The sequence below is a fragment of the Pteropus medius genome, unplaced genomic scaffold, assembly GCF_902729225.1.
Source record: "Pteropus medius unplaced genomic scaffold, Ma_sr-lr_union100, whole genome shotgun sequence".
NCBI classification, from domain to species: domain Eukaryota; kingdom Metazoa; phylum Chordata; class Mammalia; order Chiroptera; family Pteropodidae; genus Pteropus; species Pteropus medius.
This window is the reverse complement of record NW_024340699.1, coordinates 8,275,245-8,292,355: the sequence shown is the minus strand read 5'-3', so window position 1 is coordinate 8,292,355 and position 17,111 is coordinate 8,275,245. Positions and strand designations below refer to the sequence as shown.

General features: G+C 49.1%; 1 protein-coding gene across 2 annotated transcripts in view; it reads left to right on the top strand.

The window, feature by feature from the left end:
* Positions 1-17,111, top strand: part of SLIT3 (slit guidance ligand 3) — a 538,957-nt gene that overhangs the window by 419,998 nt on the left and 101,848 nt on the right. For both annotated transcript variants that reach the window (XM_039877365.1, XM_039877366.1), the window contains exons 8-9: positions 2,625-2,788; positions 11,613-11,754. In XM_039877365.1, the coding sequence (XP_039733299.1) occupies positions 2,625-2,788; positions 11,613-11,754 (306 nt within the window). The remainder of the gene's footprint in view (positions 1-2,624; positions 2,789-11,612; positions 11,755-17,111) is intronic.

Genomic DNA, 17,111 nt, shown 5'->3' with positions numbered 1-17,111 from the left:
AATCTCCCAAACATGATATAAAAGGCAGCTTGAAAGGGTCTGCCCGGCTCGACTCTCCCAGCATTTCTGGTGGGTAAAATTTCAAGAGCAGGAGAGCTGAGCCCATCAACTGCCCTGGGCTTTTGACAAGAGCCTTCACGTGGCTTTCGAGTCATTTTTTTGTCACCTCCTTTCCGTGGTCCCACTTGGGAGAGGAGACATTCCTACGAAGACAGACAAAGGAACAGGGACCCTCTGTAGTGAGGCTGAGGAGAGAGATCGCTTGGGACTTGAAGAAGAACCAACCCAATATAATGTTGCAGAAGGGGAACCTCTGACATTTCGATTATCTCAAATTAATCCGCTCAGTAAGGATCTGATTTACCTAAACCTCGTTTTTGTTCTTCCGTTGATCTCTTACCCCTGATTGGAACTGACGGGGATTTGTTGGCATTGATCCTCCTCGAGGGGCCCTGCTCGCTGCTTCGGGGTGAATCCCTGTGTCCTTGGCTTTCAACCCTCACTGCCCGAGAAGGTACTGCCTTTCCTAATAGAAGCCAAACTCTCATCACAAAGCTCCGATCCTCCCGACACACAGAGCAACGCCGGTCCCTCCGCCTGCGTGCCACCAGCCTGCCTCTGTTCCACCTTGCCGCCAGGACGGGCCCACCGCGGCCATGTTCCTGGGCAGCCTTTGTACCCCGGGGCGCGTGTTGGGCGGTGGAGTCTTCTCCCCTCTCAGGACAGCTCAGTGATGGGTCAGGGGACGAATCGTTATCACTCACGCTGCAATTTCCCAGGAAGGCCCTTCCTCCTGCTCTTTAGGAAAGAGGAACCAGCAGACCTTCTCCCTGTCCTGGACACAAAACGGTCATCTCTGCTGAATAAACAGAGGACTTGCTTTCCCTCTTAGACCTGAGATCCTTCCCCTGGCTTAGGGTTTTGCCTCCGACCCCTTCCCACCTGTCACTCCTCTGTCTGAAGCGCCTTCAGCAGCAGCAGAGGTCTGAGCTTTGAAACTCAGGGGAGTATTGTTTGGGGCCTGTTAGAGGCATGTATCTTGGACCTAGTTGCCTATTAAAATGTGTTTGACCTTAAATGTTGGCTCTGGAATACAAAAAGAAAAATAACATCAAAATTAATCATTTTAAAACAACATCCTAATCTTTTTGAACTTTTTTTCAGAAAAAGATTGTGTGTGGGAATTGGGTCCCTTTAGTCCCTCTAATATGATGGCTGCCAGGTCCCCACTGGCCCTGGCCGCCCCGAGGTCTGCCCCCCCGCCGGGGCGGGAGGCTGTGCCAGCATGCAGCATGCATTCTCTGCACTTGGCCGGTATTTAGCAGTGTTGACCTTATGCTAAGTGGAGTGTGGTCAAGGGCCCTTCAGCTCTCTCCATTCTGGGCATGGAGGTGGCCAGAGCCACTGCTTTGGGCCTCCACTCAGTCTTTACCGGCTTGACACAGAGTACTTGAAAGTCCCGAGATGCTGCTGGCTGATTAGCATGTCCAGGATCGGACATTTGAAATCTGCATCAGAAAGCCAAATATATGATCAGCTAATGTGACTAAAGCTCAGCTAATGTGACCAAAGGTCACCACTTCTGATGACTTGGGGTCCTAGGCAATGTGGAAGTTGGAAACCCCTGATAGAGGAACCTTGGGAAGGACCTTTAGAAGCACCCCTGCATAGCCTTAGTCTGTCTCTCAGTTAGTGGAAAGGAAATTCAAGTCACGTAACCAGGGGGATTCTCCTCCGAAGTGGAACCTGCAGATCGTCCCAGGGAATTTTATGTGCTCAAGGGCAAGAAATTGATCTGGGGTCACAGCTACTAGAAGGAGAAAGCCAGAGTCCTGGAACCGGTTAGGAAGTCTTTTCAGAGGCACCTGAACCAGTCAGAATAGCGGATCGATCAGGTGGAATTGAACTTGGGAAGAAGGTGAAGACATTACAGAGAGGCTGCTGTGGATTACAGGAATCCGGTATGCACAACACTTACTCAAATAGGAGGATGCACCTTCTCTCCGTGCCCTCCTCACCTTGGCCTGTGCACTCAGTGATCCTGGTTTGGGGCTCACCAGCATTACAGGCAGAAGGTTCAGTAAAGGGACGCTTAGGGAGAGAACAGAAGGGTAAAAGCAACAGCAGATCTCAGCCCCGGTGCCAACGTAAACTGGGGCAAAGAGATGGAGAAGCTGTTTCAAGCCATCTGTAACTCGCGCTAGCTAATGTACTGCAATTTGCACGTGAGCCACTCCTGCGGAAGTTTGACTCGGATCAGGACTGCCGCTGTAATAATGTCGCTCTCCCCCTCCTGTGTGCTGAGGCTCCCTGGAGTGGGAAAGAAAAGAACAGAATTACTATTAAGAAATGGGGAATTGCTCAGAACCCCGAGGCATCCACTGGATGTGGCCTGCACGTGAAGATAGCTGTCGTTTGTAACTTGTCGTTTGTGACTTGGCAGTAAAAGGGTCGAGGTTCCCGTGGTAACTCAGTCACGCAGAGGGAAATGCTCCCCCAGGCTTCGAGGACTATCGTGCTGGGCAAAGGGGCACAGAGGTTTGGCCCACTCTGCGCAGCCAGCGGCAGCCCCCCACTCCCCTTCTCGCTGTGACAGGTCTTCCCTCTGTCCCTTCCTCTCCCAGGCGCCTCCACTCCAACCACCTGTACTGCGACTGCCACCTGGCCTGGCTCTCGGATTGGCTGCGACAGCGACGGACCGTTGGCCAGTTCACACTCTGCATGGCCCCTGTGCACCTGAGGGGCTTCAACGTGGCGGACGTGCAGAAGAAGGAGTACGTGTGCCCAGGTGAGGCTGCCCCACTGCTCTCCCCTCTCTGCGCTGCGATGCCACCCTGGCCTCGGACACGCACCCCAGCCCAGAGCTTGACGTGGAACCCCCCGGGTTATACCAGCACTCCATATAGTCACTTGAGGGGTTCCGGTAGAGACGCTCTTGTCATCTGTTAAGCGAAAAGGCTCAAAGGACTTATACGAATCACTTTCTGTTAAGCCCCATAGTCATTTATGCTAAGAAACCTAACATTTGTTAGGTACTTCAGCATCTGCTAAACGTGTTCCTGTCATCCATTCGCTCATAGCAATTGAGAGGCAGGATGATGGAGGCTGTGGGGTCAGCCTACTTGGCCGGACATCCTAACTCTGGTCCTTACTAGAGTGTGACTTTGGCAAGTAACTACGTGTCTGCAAAATGCAAATAATAATAGTACATAACTCAAGGGATGGGTGGGAGGATTAAATGAAATAATGCATATAAAGCACTTAACATAATACATGGCACTTGGTAAAGGCTAATAAGTGGAGCTTAATTATTAGAGTTTAGTGGGCCCACAGAATGTGCTGAGCAAACATAAGCATTTGATCTGTGGGCCATGGAAGTGCACAGACGTCCTGAAGGCAGCTCAGATCTCCAGGGATGGGAGGTGACTGAGAAAGTCTGCCTGGAGGGTAGAGTGGCTTTTAATCCGAGTCCTAAATTGGCCTGCTTGTTTGTTTTTTACCTTAATTTCCCTTGATTTCCTCAGAAAAAAAGGACTTTCCCAGAGAGGTATTACCGATAGCCACGAAACCAGTCCCAGAACTGGGCCCAGCAGCCTCTGCAGGCTGATCTTGGGCAGTCAGCGTACAGGAAGGAGGAAGGACCACAGGGTGCTGGGCACTGGCGGGGGCTGCACTTGTCACCCTTCTTAACTGTCGCCAGTTTTCGGTGTTGAAGGTTTACTGAGCCAGCACGCGCTTCGGGGCCCGGGCTGACCTGCAGTACAGGTTGGCTGTCTTCGGCACTTAGGTTGCATTTGCAGTATATAAGAATTTTCCTTGAATTCGGCATCATCTCGCTCTCTGCTGCTTGCTCCTGTCATATTATCACTTCATCAAGTTCTTTATTATCCAAAAACATTCCAACATGTCTTGGAGCAGTACCTCGATAATCTCCTATAGACGCCCACTTAGAAATCACTTCCCATCAAACACACGTAATGAAACCGTTTATTATAGGCACCAAGCTCAAATATAGTGACTATAATTACAGTAATTATTAGGCAAAGGATACAATATCGGCGTAAGTGCCAGTGAAAGAAATAATTACAGAGTGCAGGAGTCATCCAAGAGCTAATGAGAAAACCTAATTAGGGAGAATGTTAAAACACATCATTATAGGTGGGTGCCAGGTCTAATGCTGCACACGAAAGTGAACACCGCTTCGTCACGAAAGCACCTTCCCATCAAAGGAGTCGCAAGACCTTGCTTACCCAACAGCAGGCAGGATCCAAAACCCAGGGGGCCAAGGCTGGCCGTGCAGGTCCTGCAGATGCTAACCCCCCACCCCGCTCCATTTATCGTGGAGAAGCCCATTGCTTTCGATGGATCCCGTGGCTTCTTAATACGAAGTCAGGTGTTTTTTGAGGACTTGAGAATTCAGTCCACAGACTCCAGACATGAATATGCTGTGGCTCTCCACCCTGTCACCTCCGTATGAATTCGGGGGAGCGCCACATTGGGACCACTATGCGCGAGGGTGTCTTCAGCTGCTTTCTCAGGCTTTCATGGGTTAAAAATAGAATGCTGTGCGGGGTTACTTTCTGAAAAGGTCGAAGACAGATATAATGGTCTGGGGGAACTGGTATATTGAATATCCATGACGAATGAGGCACGGCCCCCAGTTCTGGGATGCAGGAGGACCACCTTTTCCAAAACGTGCCCCCCCTTAGTAATTGTTAGAGGTGGTGCGTGAGACTAATGAAAGGGTGCCAGGGGAAGCAGCGTGGAGCAGGGCTCAGGCTGCGCACACAGCAGACGTCAAAGAGAAGGATTATGTGCATGTACGGACCACCCTCCACACACCCGCTGCCGGGGGCTGCAGGCCCCTCCATCTCAGAGCCCAGCAGGGCATCTGAAAGAGGAGGCTTGCACACCCCCGATTGCAGGTGTTTGGGGTGCAAAAGGTCCAGTGCTTCTCCTCGTTCAAGCTCTTCCCCAGTTTCTTGAAGGAGGAAGACTTCAGTCAAGAAAGCGGGGCGGGCAAGAACATCTCTTAAGAAACAGAGGTTATCTGCTCAGGAGAAAGAAAGGCATGGGGCACCAGTTCAGCCATCCCTGCATGCAGCTTCATCACCAGTGGCCCCTGTCAAGGGAGCATCGGAAAACCTCTCTGGGCCCTTAGACAGTATTGGAAAAATTTGCCGAACACGCTCCTGCAGAGACAGGAAGGAGCTTTATCTCTCTCAGCCTGCGAGGGCCCTGCCTGCCCCAGTCCCTGATATCTCCCTTTGAATTAAACCCAGCTGTCTGGAGCCCGGCCTCTCCCCCGAAGAGGCCCCGGCTACAGGCTCCTTCTCACTCCAGCTAACCCGGAAAGCCGCTAGCAGCATGCTCGGACAAAATTCATGTCCTCTGTCAACTGTACCCTTCCAATCAAAGGCATTTATTTTTTTCCTCTGGGGAGATAAGTGGGAATTTTTCAAAAGGACGAGGGACTATATCTTTATTTTATTTATTGTTAACAGGTTTTTTTTTCTGTGACATACAACTGGACTGCTTGGTTTCCTTCAGCTAATGCCAGAACGATTCCCGTTAGCTTTCCTTGATTCAGCAGGAAGGTTAGGGCCCCGGGAGGAGGAGAGTTTGCAGCCCCCTCTTCTTGTTGCCTGAGCCAGACTGGACTTTCTCAGAGTCCACAGAAAACAGGTTCTGCTTTGGCCACTACTCGGCTCAAGTTATGTGAGTTGCTGAGGTTTTGGGGTTTTTTTTTTTGGTTAGTGTTTTGTTTTGTTTTGTTGTCCATCTTTACGTAAAGGGCCTATTTGAGAATTTAAACTCTAGGATTTATCTTCCATGCATCACTTTTCTGGTATCTTAAACTGAGAAAATTTTTTCCAGTCACAGTTTATAATTCAAGGAGATTAAATATTTGACCCCCTGAGTCAATTATCTCTTTCCCCTGAACATCTTCGAACTCGTTGGGTTGTCCACCCGTTTCACACTCTTCTGCCCATGGCCTTTGAATGTGAGGTACCTTTTAGTGAAGACTGATCGTGTCTTCAGATAATAAGGGGCCACATCTTAACATTTTTTCAGGTGCCCCAAAGCCTATAACAGTGTTCGATCCTCTCAATGAACATATTCTCATTTATTATTAAAAATGAAATCGGTATATCTCCCTGGAAACAAGAAACTGCCCCCTCCCCCCTTTTTTAAATTTGGGACCAGTTACTAAGTATAAAGATAATTAAGGTAAGCCTGACTGGCCGCCCATCTCCTTAGGAGGTTTTAATTAACACACCATAATTGGACATTGCAAGAATGAGATTATTAGGTTTATAGCCATTCCCAAAATTATCATGCCTCTGGTATTTAAATCACATTCATTTATATTCTCATCATAATTGCTCGAGTCCCATTGTCATTGCAGTCTGTTGTTGGCTTTTGAAAGGCCAGAGGCCAACAGGGATGCTTAATTTGAATACTGGAATTAATTTATTTCCACATGCTCACAAGGCCGTTGGATTTTTCAAATCTGTGCACTCTACCGGGTGGTGTTCTCTTTAAAGACAGAAAGAAAGAAAGAAACGCAGCTCTAACACAGGGACGCCCAGTCGTCCCAGTGTAGCTTACACATCCATGTCTCCACCCAGGACTGTGAGGCTCTGATGGTCTTCAATTTCCCAGCAATAAAGAGAGGCACTTGGGGTGTCTTTTTGGCAGAAGAGATGGTACGAAGAGCACTGGACCAAAATGTGGAGCTTCGTTCTTCACTAGCTCCGTGATCTGGGGCAGTTTGCTTACTTTTCCTATTCTTTCGTTTTCTTATCAGTATAATGGGAATAATAGTGATAGAGCCGACGTCATAGGCTTAATGAGAAGCAAGCGAGATCCTACATACAAAGCACTTAATGCAGCTCCTAGCACAAAGAAAACATTCCGTGAATGTTCGCCGCCGCTCTTATGAGAACGATGGTATTCTTAGCCTGGCCACTGCTGTGTCCTTGGAGGTCTGAAGTTCGGTGACCTTTGCCCCATTCATCTGGGCAGATAAGTTAGGCCTTTTGCTTTTAGCATGATGATCACCTCTTTGCCAATTAAGAGAACAAAAGTGAGGTGGCTCCTGGGCCGGAGCCATCTCCCTGGTCATCACTCCATCTTTTTTGTGTCTCAGAACCAGGGGGAGAGTTGTGCAATCAGCAGAGGTAGGATAGTTAGTACCCTGTCCATGCTGGTGGCGACCGTGGGCTCTTTCCCTATGAGAAGTCGGGCTGGAAACCCAACCCTGCCCTCTCAGAGCTCGTGGTGTGCCCCCCCACCCCCACCACCACTGGAGAGCAGGGAAGGGCCAGTGCCTCTGTTTCCCCAAGTTCTGCTCTGCCCTGACCTTCATCAAGGCATCAGGTCACAAGTCAGAGAATCTTAGGAGAGGTCAGAAGCCTAGGCATCTCCATTTCCTCCTTGTTGGGCACAGAGGTCGCTTTAGCTGCAGATTGAAACTTTGAAGCCAAAGTGGTGAATGAGGAAAGGTGAGCCGGGCCCGGAGTGGGGGCGGGGACTTGGCCCCCACCCTCTTCTCCCTGCTCCGGATGAGAACGTCCTTCTGCTCGCAGCAGCATTTCAGCGCCACTGGGAAAGCTCCAAGAGCAGAGCTTGGACCCTCATTAGAAAGGAAGAAATGAGCGAGTCCACAAGCCCGCCTCAGTTTGCAATCGAACACCTTGGAAAGTCGATCTGAAAGGTTCTGTGTGCTAGTCCATCTCTACGCTCTGGTTTAAGGGACGGCGGGGTGGTACCAGTAGACAGGCTTGGCCGAGGACTGTGAGGATTCCTGGGCCCCATGAGGACATGGTATGAGACAGGAACACACACGTGTGTGCAGGCAAACACGTACCCAGATAGTCCCTTCCATCGAAGGTATGTAAGAGACTCTTCCTCTCCTGATACAAATCTGTTCCCATTCCTCTCTGCTTCCCGCTCATAGTCATAGAATTCGCTGGGTAGAAAGGTACGTGTTTTCTCACTTCGTCCCCTTGGAAAGCCACTTCCCCCGCACCACCCCATCACCCTCGACACGTGTGAACAGGAAAGGCTGGGAGGGAGGGATTTGGTGGCAGTGTTTAGTGAAGCGCCTAGGACACCCTGACCCATGCAGGTGACTGAGGCTCAGAAGGAGCCCCAGGGGACTGGGCAGATGGCCTTTGCCAGGACTGAGAGCTGTGGTAGAAAGCCTTTAACTTCAGTCAGGAGAATCCCATCCACCCAGAGCCACTCCATCTCCACACTCTGTGGCTGATCCTATCTGCCAGAGCCCACAGCACTCAGCCCTCAGGGAGCCTCCCCTCGGGCCCTCCCAGAAGGATTGCTGCCTCTGTAGCTTGGTGACATTCAGCCCCTACATCTGCCAGACTTCTGGGCCAACTTCATTCGTAAATTCATCCTCTCACTCACCGAGCTGTTGATGGAGTCGGTGTTTTGTGTCGGGCCCAGTTTTAGGCACTGGGGATATTACAGAAGATAAGACAGAAAAGCCTTCTGCCCTTGTAGAATTTACATGCTAGACTCAGTCTGTCCAGACACAGAAAGCAAAGGGGAGGGACTTCTGCCATCACAGCCCTCAGAGGCCCAAAGGGAAATGGGCTTGGTCCATCAAGCACTGATTAGAGGGGAATGTTTCCTGGGAAGATGAACCCATCTTTCAACCCCACCTTCAACCTGAAATGTTTTATTTCAACAAGAGAGTGATGTCTTTACCGTGTGTGAATGCCTGTCGAAGGAGCTGCCAGCCCAGGAAGCGCACAGAGGCTATAATTACCTCTCTGCGTAATTAAAGGTGTTGTTAGTGACCTGGTTAAGGAATCTTGTTCAAAGGCTTTTTTGCCTTGACAACATCCCTTTTAATGTAGCACAAACACACATCGCCTACAGAATCAGAGCCACCCTGTGAATGACCCAGCTCATTCCCCAGGGACTCAAGGCTACAACCTGGGTCTGGTTTAAACAGAATTAACTTCAGCATAGAAGTCCGAAGGAGCACCTTTGAAAAAACTCCATCTCACAACTTCCTGTTGCCTGTTTGAACCCTTGAGTATGATGTCGTCCCCCCTTTTTTTCTGAAACACCCCAACCAAGTAGTATATTGACAAATCTAAAGAGGGACAGCAGCCTCATCCCCTCCGCCTCCGTCAGTGGAAATGCAGGCGCCCAGGCCCCAGCCGCCACGGAGCCCCTGGCATTTCCCAAACGGGAATGCATCCCACTGCGGCGATTCTCCCCGGATTTGTGGGGCACACTTGCCCCTCCATGGGGAGGGCCAGGCCTGGCAGTTTTCTTTGGGGAGTGCCATCTGCACTTCAAAGCCCTGACGTCTGGAGCCATACTGCTCCCAGCCTCCCCAGGATGTGGGTGAGGGGCCAGGAGCCCCTCACTCTTGATCCTCTTTGCCACCTACAGAGACCGGTGCCGCAGAGGAGGGGAGTTTCTGCTGCATGTCTCGCTCCTCCTGCTTCCATTTTTCTGATGAACAGCAGTCGTCGGTCTTTAGACCCTAAAGGGGTTCAGAAGGCTGCAATCCAGACTCCCTTGTTCACTGAGATGGTAGCAGAACAGCTTAGAGGGGCTACTACGACGTGCCCAAGGTCTTGCAGACAGTGAGTAATAAGAACATTAATAAGCATATGAACAACAACAACAAACTGAGCTCGAACTTGGCCGTGCATTCTCCTAAATACTTTACATGCATCAACTTCCTTCGTCTTCCCAACAAAACCGTGCTATGAATAAGCATTGTTATTTCACCCCCATTTTACAGATGGCGAGAACTAAGGCACAGTCATGTAAGGGAGAAATGATAGGGTTCAGACTGTGGCTGTGGGACTCCAGAGCCCACACTCTCAGCCATGACACTCTCTCCTTCCTGATCTGAGGCTCTGACGGGCTGGCTCTCTGGGCTGCCATTTTCTCAGAAATGGAAAGACTTTTCCATTTTGGAACAAAGCCAGTGTCACCTCTCTCTACGAGAATGAATCTTCCAGTGGGGATTTTGGTGTAGGTCATCATCTCTTTGACATTTTCCATGGTCTCCATTGTATCCACGAGTGTGGCACTGGTGAGTTTGAAATCTTTGTACCCTAGACAAGAATATTTTCTCAAATGTCCAGCTAAGAAGATGTTTTTAAGTTTGGGGGGGTTGTGTGTGTGTGCACACGCACAAAGGTGAGGCCAAGGGAAATAAGAATCTTTTTGATCACTGGCTTGGCACTTTCTTGGCACAAGGTAAACCTTCTACATTAAGCCGTAGGCATCAATTTGAGTCCCTACAGAAGGACCACGCCCCAGGCCTGGGGACTGCTGAGTGGAGAGCGGACCCTCCGCTTTTCAATCTCACTCAGTGTCCAGAAGAGGACTTGCCCCAGACCCAGTCCATCCTCTGCTTCAGCCACTGTGGCTGGACCCGCTCTGGCTGCCCAGACCCAGTAGCTCCAAACAGGGGCCAAACCAAAATCGATTTTTCCCTGCAGACATGTTCTACGTTTAGTCTCCATCAGGAGCTCCAAGCAGAAGTCCCATGTCTGAGCAGTGAGGAGACCCACAGAGTTAGCAGAGTTAGTCCGGGTTTGGTCTCGGCCCGTGGCCCTTTGCTCTGGGAGGAAAGGTGTGAAAAGACATCGAAATCACCCCTGCTGGCCGGGTCCAGCAGACGTGGGGCAGGGTCCTGGCAGGGCCACTGGGTGGGGTTTACCACAGTGTCCAAACTAACCACAGGTTTGAGATTCTTACCTCACTTTGAAAAGTAGTCTTAGTATGAAAACTTTTTAATGTCTTTAAAACGTTTGAATTTACTTTCTTGTATTAGAGACTTTTTAAGAGTAAGATTCTCTTGACTCAGAATCTTGAGTTAGTTTGCTGATGTATATGTTTATCTACATTCGCCTTTCTAAAGAAGTTCCTCAGATGCCATTTGCTTGGGTTTTTACCGCTTTGCTTTAAATTCACACTGGTTTTCACCTCAAACAAAATTAAGAACTGACTCCAAAATGTATAGTAACTTGTTTGCCTTTTTTCTGAAGAGGAAAGTTTTATTTGTGTGTTCTCTGGATGTAAAAGCTCTTTGAAGATACTTTGGGGCTCACTGCTGATGACCGCTGACACACGGATAACATCAGCGCCCCAAATGGTGATATTCTGCCACCTTTTTTCTTCCTACCTTGTTTCGATAGTGACTTCCAGCCTCTAGAGAAAGGAATAAAGTTGTGTCTATACTCAGCGTCCAATTCCCTGACAGAAGCCTCAAACCCCGGTGCCCTCAGACATTGGGCGCCCTGAGAGAGTGGCCCCAGTGTAAGCTCTCTGTGTATTTTCATGCATGCTTGGCTCTAAGAGCAACTCTTTCTTTGAAAGACTAGGATAATGGGAACAATCAAGAAATAGGTCAAGGTCAGAATCTCTCTTCTTGGCTCAGTATTCAGCCAGTGGCAGCTGCATCTCTGAGATGAAGGGAGATGTCAGCTGGTGATCATTTTTCAGGTAGCTTATCAGGTAATGCCGCCTCATCGGGGAGCTGATTAAGGGGCACAGAAGTCCAGGCGGCTCCTGACATGACACGAGTTGACCGCTGTGTTCCGGTCCCACAGGCCCCCACTCGGAGCCTCCATCCTGCAATGCCAACGCCATCTCCTGCCCTTCGGCCTGCACTTGCAGTAATAACATCGTGGACTGTCGAGGGAAAGGCTTGACGGAGATCCCTGCCAACCTGCCGGAGGGCATCGTTGAAATGTAAGTGCCCCATCTGCCACCCTCTGTCCCTGGCGAGTTAACCGCTCTATCTTAGCCAATTCCCCAGTAGGCTGGCAGAGGGTTGGGTTAGAGCTACCATTAAGAACCCTCAGGAATCTCTTTGCTGTCCTTTTCCAGGCTTCCCCAGGTATCATAGCTCAATGGTCAAGCACATAGACTCTAGGGCACGGTCAGCAAACTACGGCCATGGACCTAATATGCCTACCAGCTATTTCTGTAAATAAAGTTTTATTGGAACACAGCCACACCCATTTGTTTATGTATTGTCTATAGCTGTTCTAGTAAGACAGTAGTGAGCAGTTATGACAAAGCAAGTGATGGCCCGCCAGCCTAATATATGTTCCGTTGGGCCCTTTACAGTGGAAGTTGGCCAGTCCCTGCTCTGGGGTCACCCTGTGATTACATCCTGGCTGTACCATTTACTAGCTAGGTGACTTTGGGAAAAATAATTGCCTTCTTTCATTTTCGGTTTTCTCATCTATAATAATGTGGTTCTGAAAATTAAATGAGATACTGCATGAAGGCACCTAATACAGTCCTCGGCACGCGGGGCATGCTCTGGAAGGGGCGGCGGTGGAGAGTCCATGAACGGTGGACGGATTTCATAGCTACCGTTATCTGAGCAAGAGGCTGAGCTCTGAATCATTTCCAATTGGATTATTGTCCTCTGGATCGATCTTTAGGTAGAGACAAGATTGCGCATGGTTATGTGTGTGCACAGATATCTAAAATTCCGGTAAAATGTGTTTGCCCACGTAGCTCAATCTCATCCGCTCTTCCCTCGTGCATTAGAAAATGGCCAGTGTCTAATTCTGGACTGAGTAGAGGGTCAGTCAACACTGACCTCAAGATCACTCTCTATGTGATAATAATCGTTTTCATTTTCTATCTTCACCTTTAGGTGGCTTTATTCAAACCATAATTAGATGGAACCTTCCATCTTATCATTAGCTAAAATCCCTCTGAATAAAAAACATTCATTTCTCTCCCCTCTCTGCCTCTTCATCACCACCTCTTCTTTCTCTCTCTCCTCCCCCCATGCTCGTCTTTGTGATCCCAGCACATTCCAATAGCTGGTCCATCGACTCCTCCATCCGTTCGTTCATTCGGCAAATATCTCTTGCGAGTTCACAGGGTTCCAGTCCCCGTTCTGTGCTTGGGGAGCGTTAACAAACAGACAAAATTCCTGCTTTCATGGTGCTCGTATTCTAGTGGTGGGAAGAGTGTGATAGACAGTGAACGACGCACAATAGATTAGATAATATGACAGAATGTTGCAGGTTCGATGGAGAAAAATATAGCCGGGAAAGACTTAAAGTAAGTGAGAAGGAAAAAAAAAAAAAGTGACTATCTTGAGGAAGAGGGTTACAGAGAAAGGGAAGAGTGTACGCAAAGGCCCTGAGACGGGAACGCGCGTGGTATACCAGAAGGCCAGCGTGGAGTAAACACGACGGAGAGCGTTAGGGGCCGAGGTCACAGGGGTAGTGAGGGGCCGGATCACGGAGGCATTTTAAGGATTCTAGTTTCGCCGTGATTGGGATGAGAAGAAAGATACGGCTTACAACAGTGGAGCCTTAGTTTCTTTATCTGCTTTGTCAGCTTTTCTCTGATTTCCTTTGACACTTTCTTCCCAAGCCCCAGTGGACACAGTTTGTGCCTTCACACCCTTCCCGTAGGCAGGGGCTAGTTAGCAAAGCGTCCTTTCGGCCTGACATCCACACCTCCTGTGGTCTTCATCCACCTCCACTCAGCCCCGAGTCTTCCTTTGAGCAAGAATCAATAATTAATTCCCTTCCTGTTTCACCGCGACCCCCCTTCGCTGCTCCTGGTCGGGACCGAAGCCTTGAAGAGCCCCCTTTCCGTGGAATTTCCGTAGACCTCGCTGACTCTCCTGCTCACCCTCTACTTCCACTCTCCTGTCATCTCTTCTGTTCTCGTCCTTACTCTCTTCCCTTTCTGCACCATTTTCCCCCTCTTTTTCTTCCTCCCCTGAGTCTTTCTTCCCCTTCTCTCTTTCTCCCACCCGTGGCCTTTCCACGTCACTTCCCAGCCCCGTTTCTCTCTCCGCCCAGCTAACCCTTTGCTCTTCTTTCTGAGGCCCCTCCCCCTTCCCGCTCCATCAGGCCAGGGCAGGACTCTGGGCCTCCCGAGGTGGGTGTTCAAGACAGAATTCCTGCCAACATTCATGTCGTTTCAGATTCCCCTAGGTCGTTCCTTTCTCCCTCCCTCTGCCAGGTTTTCTCTTCAGCAGGCACAGATTTTCCCCAGGTCTTAAACCACAGCCTGATGAGAGAGGCCAGTCTAGGTGGTCCAGTGGTAACCAGTGACCCCTCCCCCACCCCGATTCGGGAGCTCTGAGCCTGCCCGTCCTCCCCTCCGTGCTCCACATCGCTATACTTCCAACTTGGCCTTCAGAGGCTCAGAGGCGCACCGCTCAGGTTCTGAGAGACAGAAATTGCAGCTCTCCGTGTCCAAGGTAGGGCCCGGGCAGACCAGACCTGAGCTGTTAAGCTCACACCTGAACATCGAATTTTAAAGGGAACGTTGACAGCTGGAGTAGTGGTATCTAAAAGGCTCCCTGATTATTACTGAGCTTTTCCAGATTTGGGGTAAAGTGAGAAAAACAAGAACAATGTGATGATTTCTCCACTGAGCAAAAATATTCAATTTAAAGGAGTGTCCTTCATTTTAAATTTCTGGACTTCCGTATTCTGTTACAGTTGTTGTTAAAAATGTCATTTACTTTATGAAATTATGGCCACTGAAGGCAGAATATGTGTGTGTATGTGTGTGTGTTAAATGTGTTTAATTATATGTATAATTATTATATAATTATAAATGTATGTCTCTTATATAAATGTATATTATGCATAACACAGAGAGAGAGAGAGAGATTGGCGTAACTGGCAAAATAAAAGACCTGTAACCACCTCGCCTATGAAATCCCAAAGTCTGGGAATGGCCAACCTAACTAGAGTGTTCCCCCAAAACAAACACCACAAACAACAGCCAGATGGTTAAGAGTATAGACCAAGGATTCAGGCAAACCCACATCTAACTCTAGCCCTGCCTTTTAGCCATCAGCAAATAATCTGAGAATTAGTTTCCTCTCCTGAAAAAGGCAGAGGCTAACGATGCCTTCTTAATGAGTCTTATGAAAGTTAAGTGAATGTGTACTGTATACTGTCAAATGCTTAGCGCTGGGTCCGGCACACAGGATATACTGTGTCAGCAATGACTGCTGGGATCCTACCACTACTGTTAGTACTACCGCTGCCACTTCCGCCTCTTTTGTTAGGCACAGCGAGAGAGGTTAGAAACCATAGCGTAGGAGCTGGAGCCACCTGCATAAGCGGTCCCTCCGTGAAGCTAGGTCAGTTCTTTGAAGGTTGTGGTTGAGAGAATAGGTTCAAGAACTGGGCTAGCCACTTGCATTCTGAATGGAGCCCGCCAGTAGCTGATCTTCATGTAAATGTATGCAGACATGCAAATAAGACCACCCCTGCTGACCGGGCGCCCACCGCCCATCAGACAGATTGCCCGGGACTTCTCTTGCCGTGCTTGCCTCATTCTCCTGTGATGAAATGAAGCTGAGACATTAAAGCAGATGAGGCAAGACTCCATGGTTAGGAGGGTCCTTGGAGAGGTGACATGTAAGAGAAAACTTTGAGGAACCTGGCTTTTTCCTAAAGGCAAGAAAGCTCGTGCGCAGCGACCTGTATGTTGGCCTAAAAAACTTTAAAGCAGCTAAAATGCATTCTCTTAGCAGTGAGAGAAGATCAGCAGATGGGGGAGGTTGAAAGATGAGAAAAAAGGGAGCAGAGAGTTGAAACTGCAGGATGCACCTCAGGATGAATAGGAAGTGTCTGATTTATCATCCCAAAGTCAGCCAAATGTGGCTTTTCCTTTTTACTATTAAGAATTCCGCCTCGTGTCCATAACCACCTATACAACCCATACTTCTCCTTTCTCCTTAGGGATGCTTGGCACCGTATCAGGCTTTCTTGCCTCCTTTCTTGTCTCAATCCTTAGCGAGTAGTGATGCTCTGAAACCTCGGGAGGGGTTCTGCACACCCCAACATTTTGCAGGGGGAGCTATCTCTCATGCAAAGCAATCCGGCAGACTCTTAGATTTTTTTCAAAGCCAGAGCAGCTCAGAGGAGTGTGTGCTGGTCTCCCCGCATAGCAGAGCCAATTCCTCTAAAAATAGCTTTCTTCCAGAGAACCCACAGCGACATGGTTCACTGCAGATTTTCCTCGAAACTGAGCTCCCACCAACGGCACTGTTCTTGCTGCTCCCTAACGTTTCTCTGAACCAGCTCCAGCAGGGGCAGATTCTGGGAAGAGCCAGAGACTCACGGGCTCCTCTCTTCTGCCATCCTCAGTCCACCCGGATCCTCAGGGCTGTAGAGGGACCATCTGTACCTCAAGTCCCATCTTAATCTCTGTCCCGTCTTCTCTCGTATTTGCTCCATACTCCCACAGAGTGTCATCCAGTGTCTCATGCCCTCCGCTATGGCAGGTAATTTTTTTTTTGATGGAGAAAGGCTGTGGATGGGCTTACAGGTCAAGTCCTACGTGGAAGCATCTAGAGGCAAAGTACCCCGCTTTCCACCTAGGCTTCCCCTACCCCATTGTTTATCTGGAGTGGGGAGACAGCTGCTTACCAAAAGCAAACATTCCCCCATTACACTGGTCACCAGGGGACTTAAAAAAAAGAGAGAAAGAACTGAAAACAAAAACAAAAAAGCATCCAACAGAACGAGAGGGCCGAAGGGCTCTGGAAATCATTGATTCTTAAAATGTCCCGAGAGCCCAGGTTTCTACGGGTCTGTCACGTGGAAGGAGAGGAGCTGGGGGGTGGGGGCAGGCGTCATAAAAGGGAAGCCGATCAGGCAGCAGAATGATTAAGAATAGAGCGTCGGGATAAAGAGTCCTGGGCGTGAATCCCCGTTCAGCCGCTTTGGGCATGTTTCTTTATCATTTCCTGCCTCAGTCAGGTCTCCCCTTTGCAAAATGGGACTCAGTGTACATGCTAGAGATTTCTGTGAAGATTAAATACCATTTGCATGTAGAAAAGTAGCTCAGGCTTTGGAAGCTATCAGATGGAATCTAAAAAGAAAAACTTATGCATACACACACACACACACACACACACACAATGTGATAGATTAGTCTCACATTCCCATACTATTTTCCATTCATTTCTTTCTAGGATGAAAAAAAAATGTCCTCTGTTTGGGGCACCTGGGCATATGCATATAATAAGAACCAGTCCAGCTGCGTGTCTGCACCTTTTCCGTCGGCAATGCCAGGTGTTCTGCACAATGGGTTAA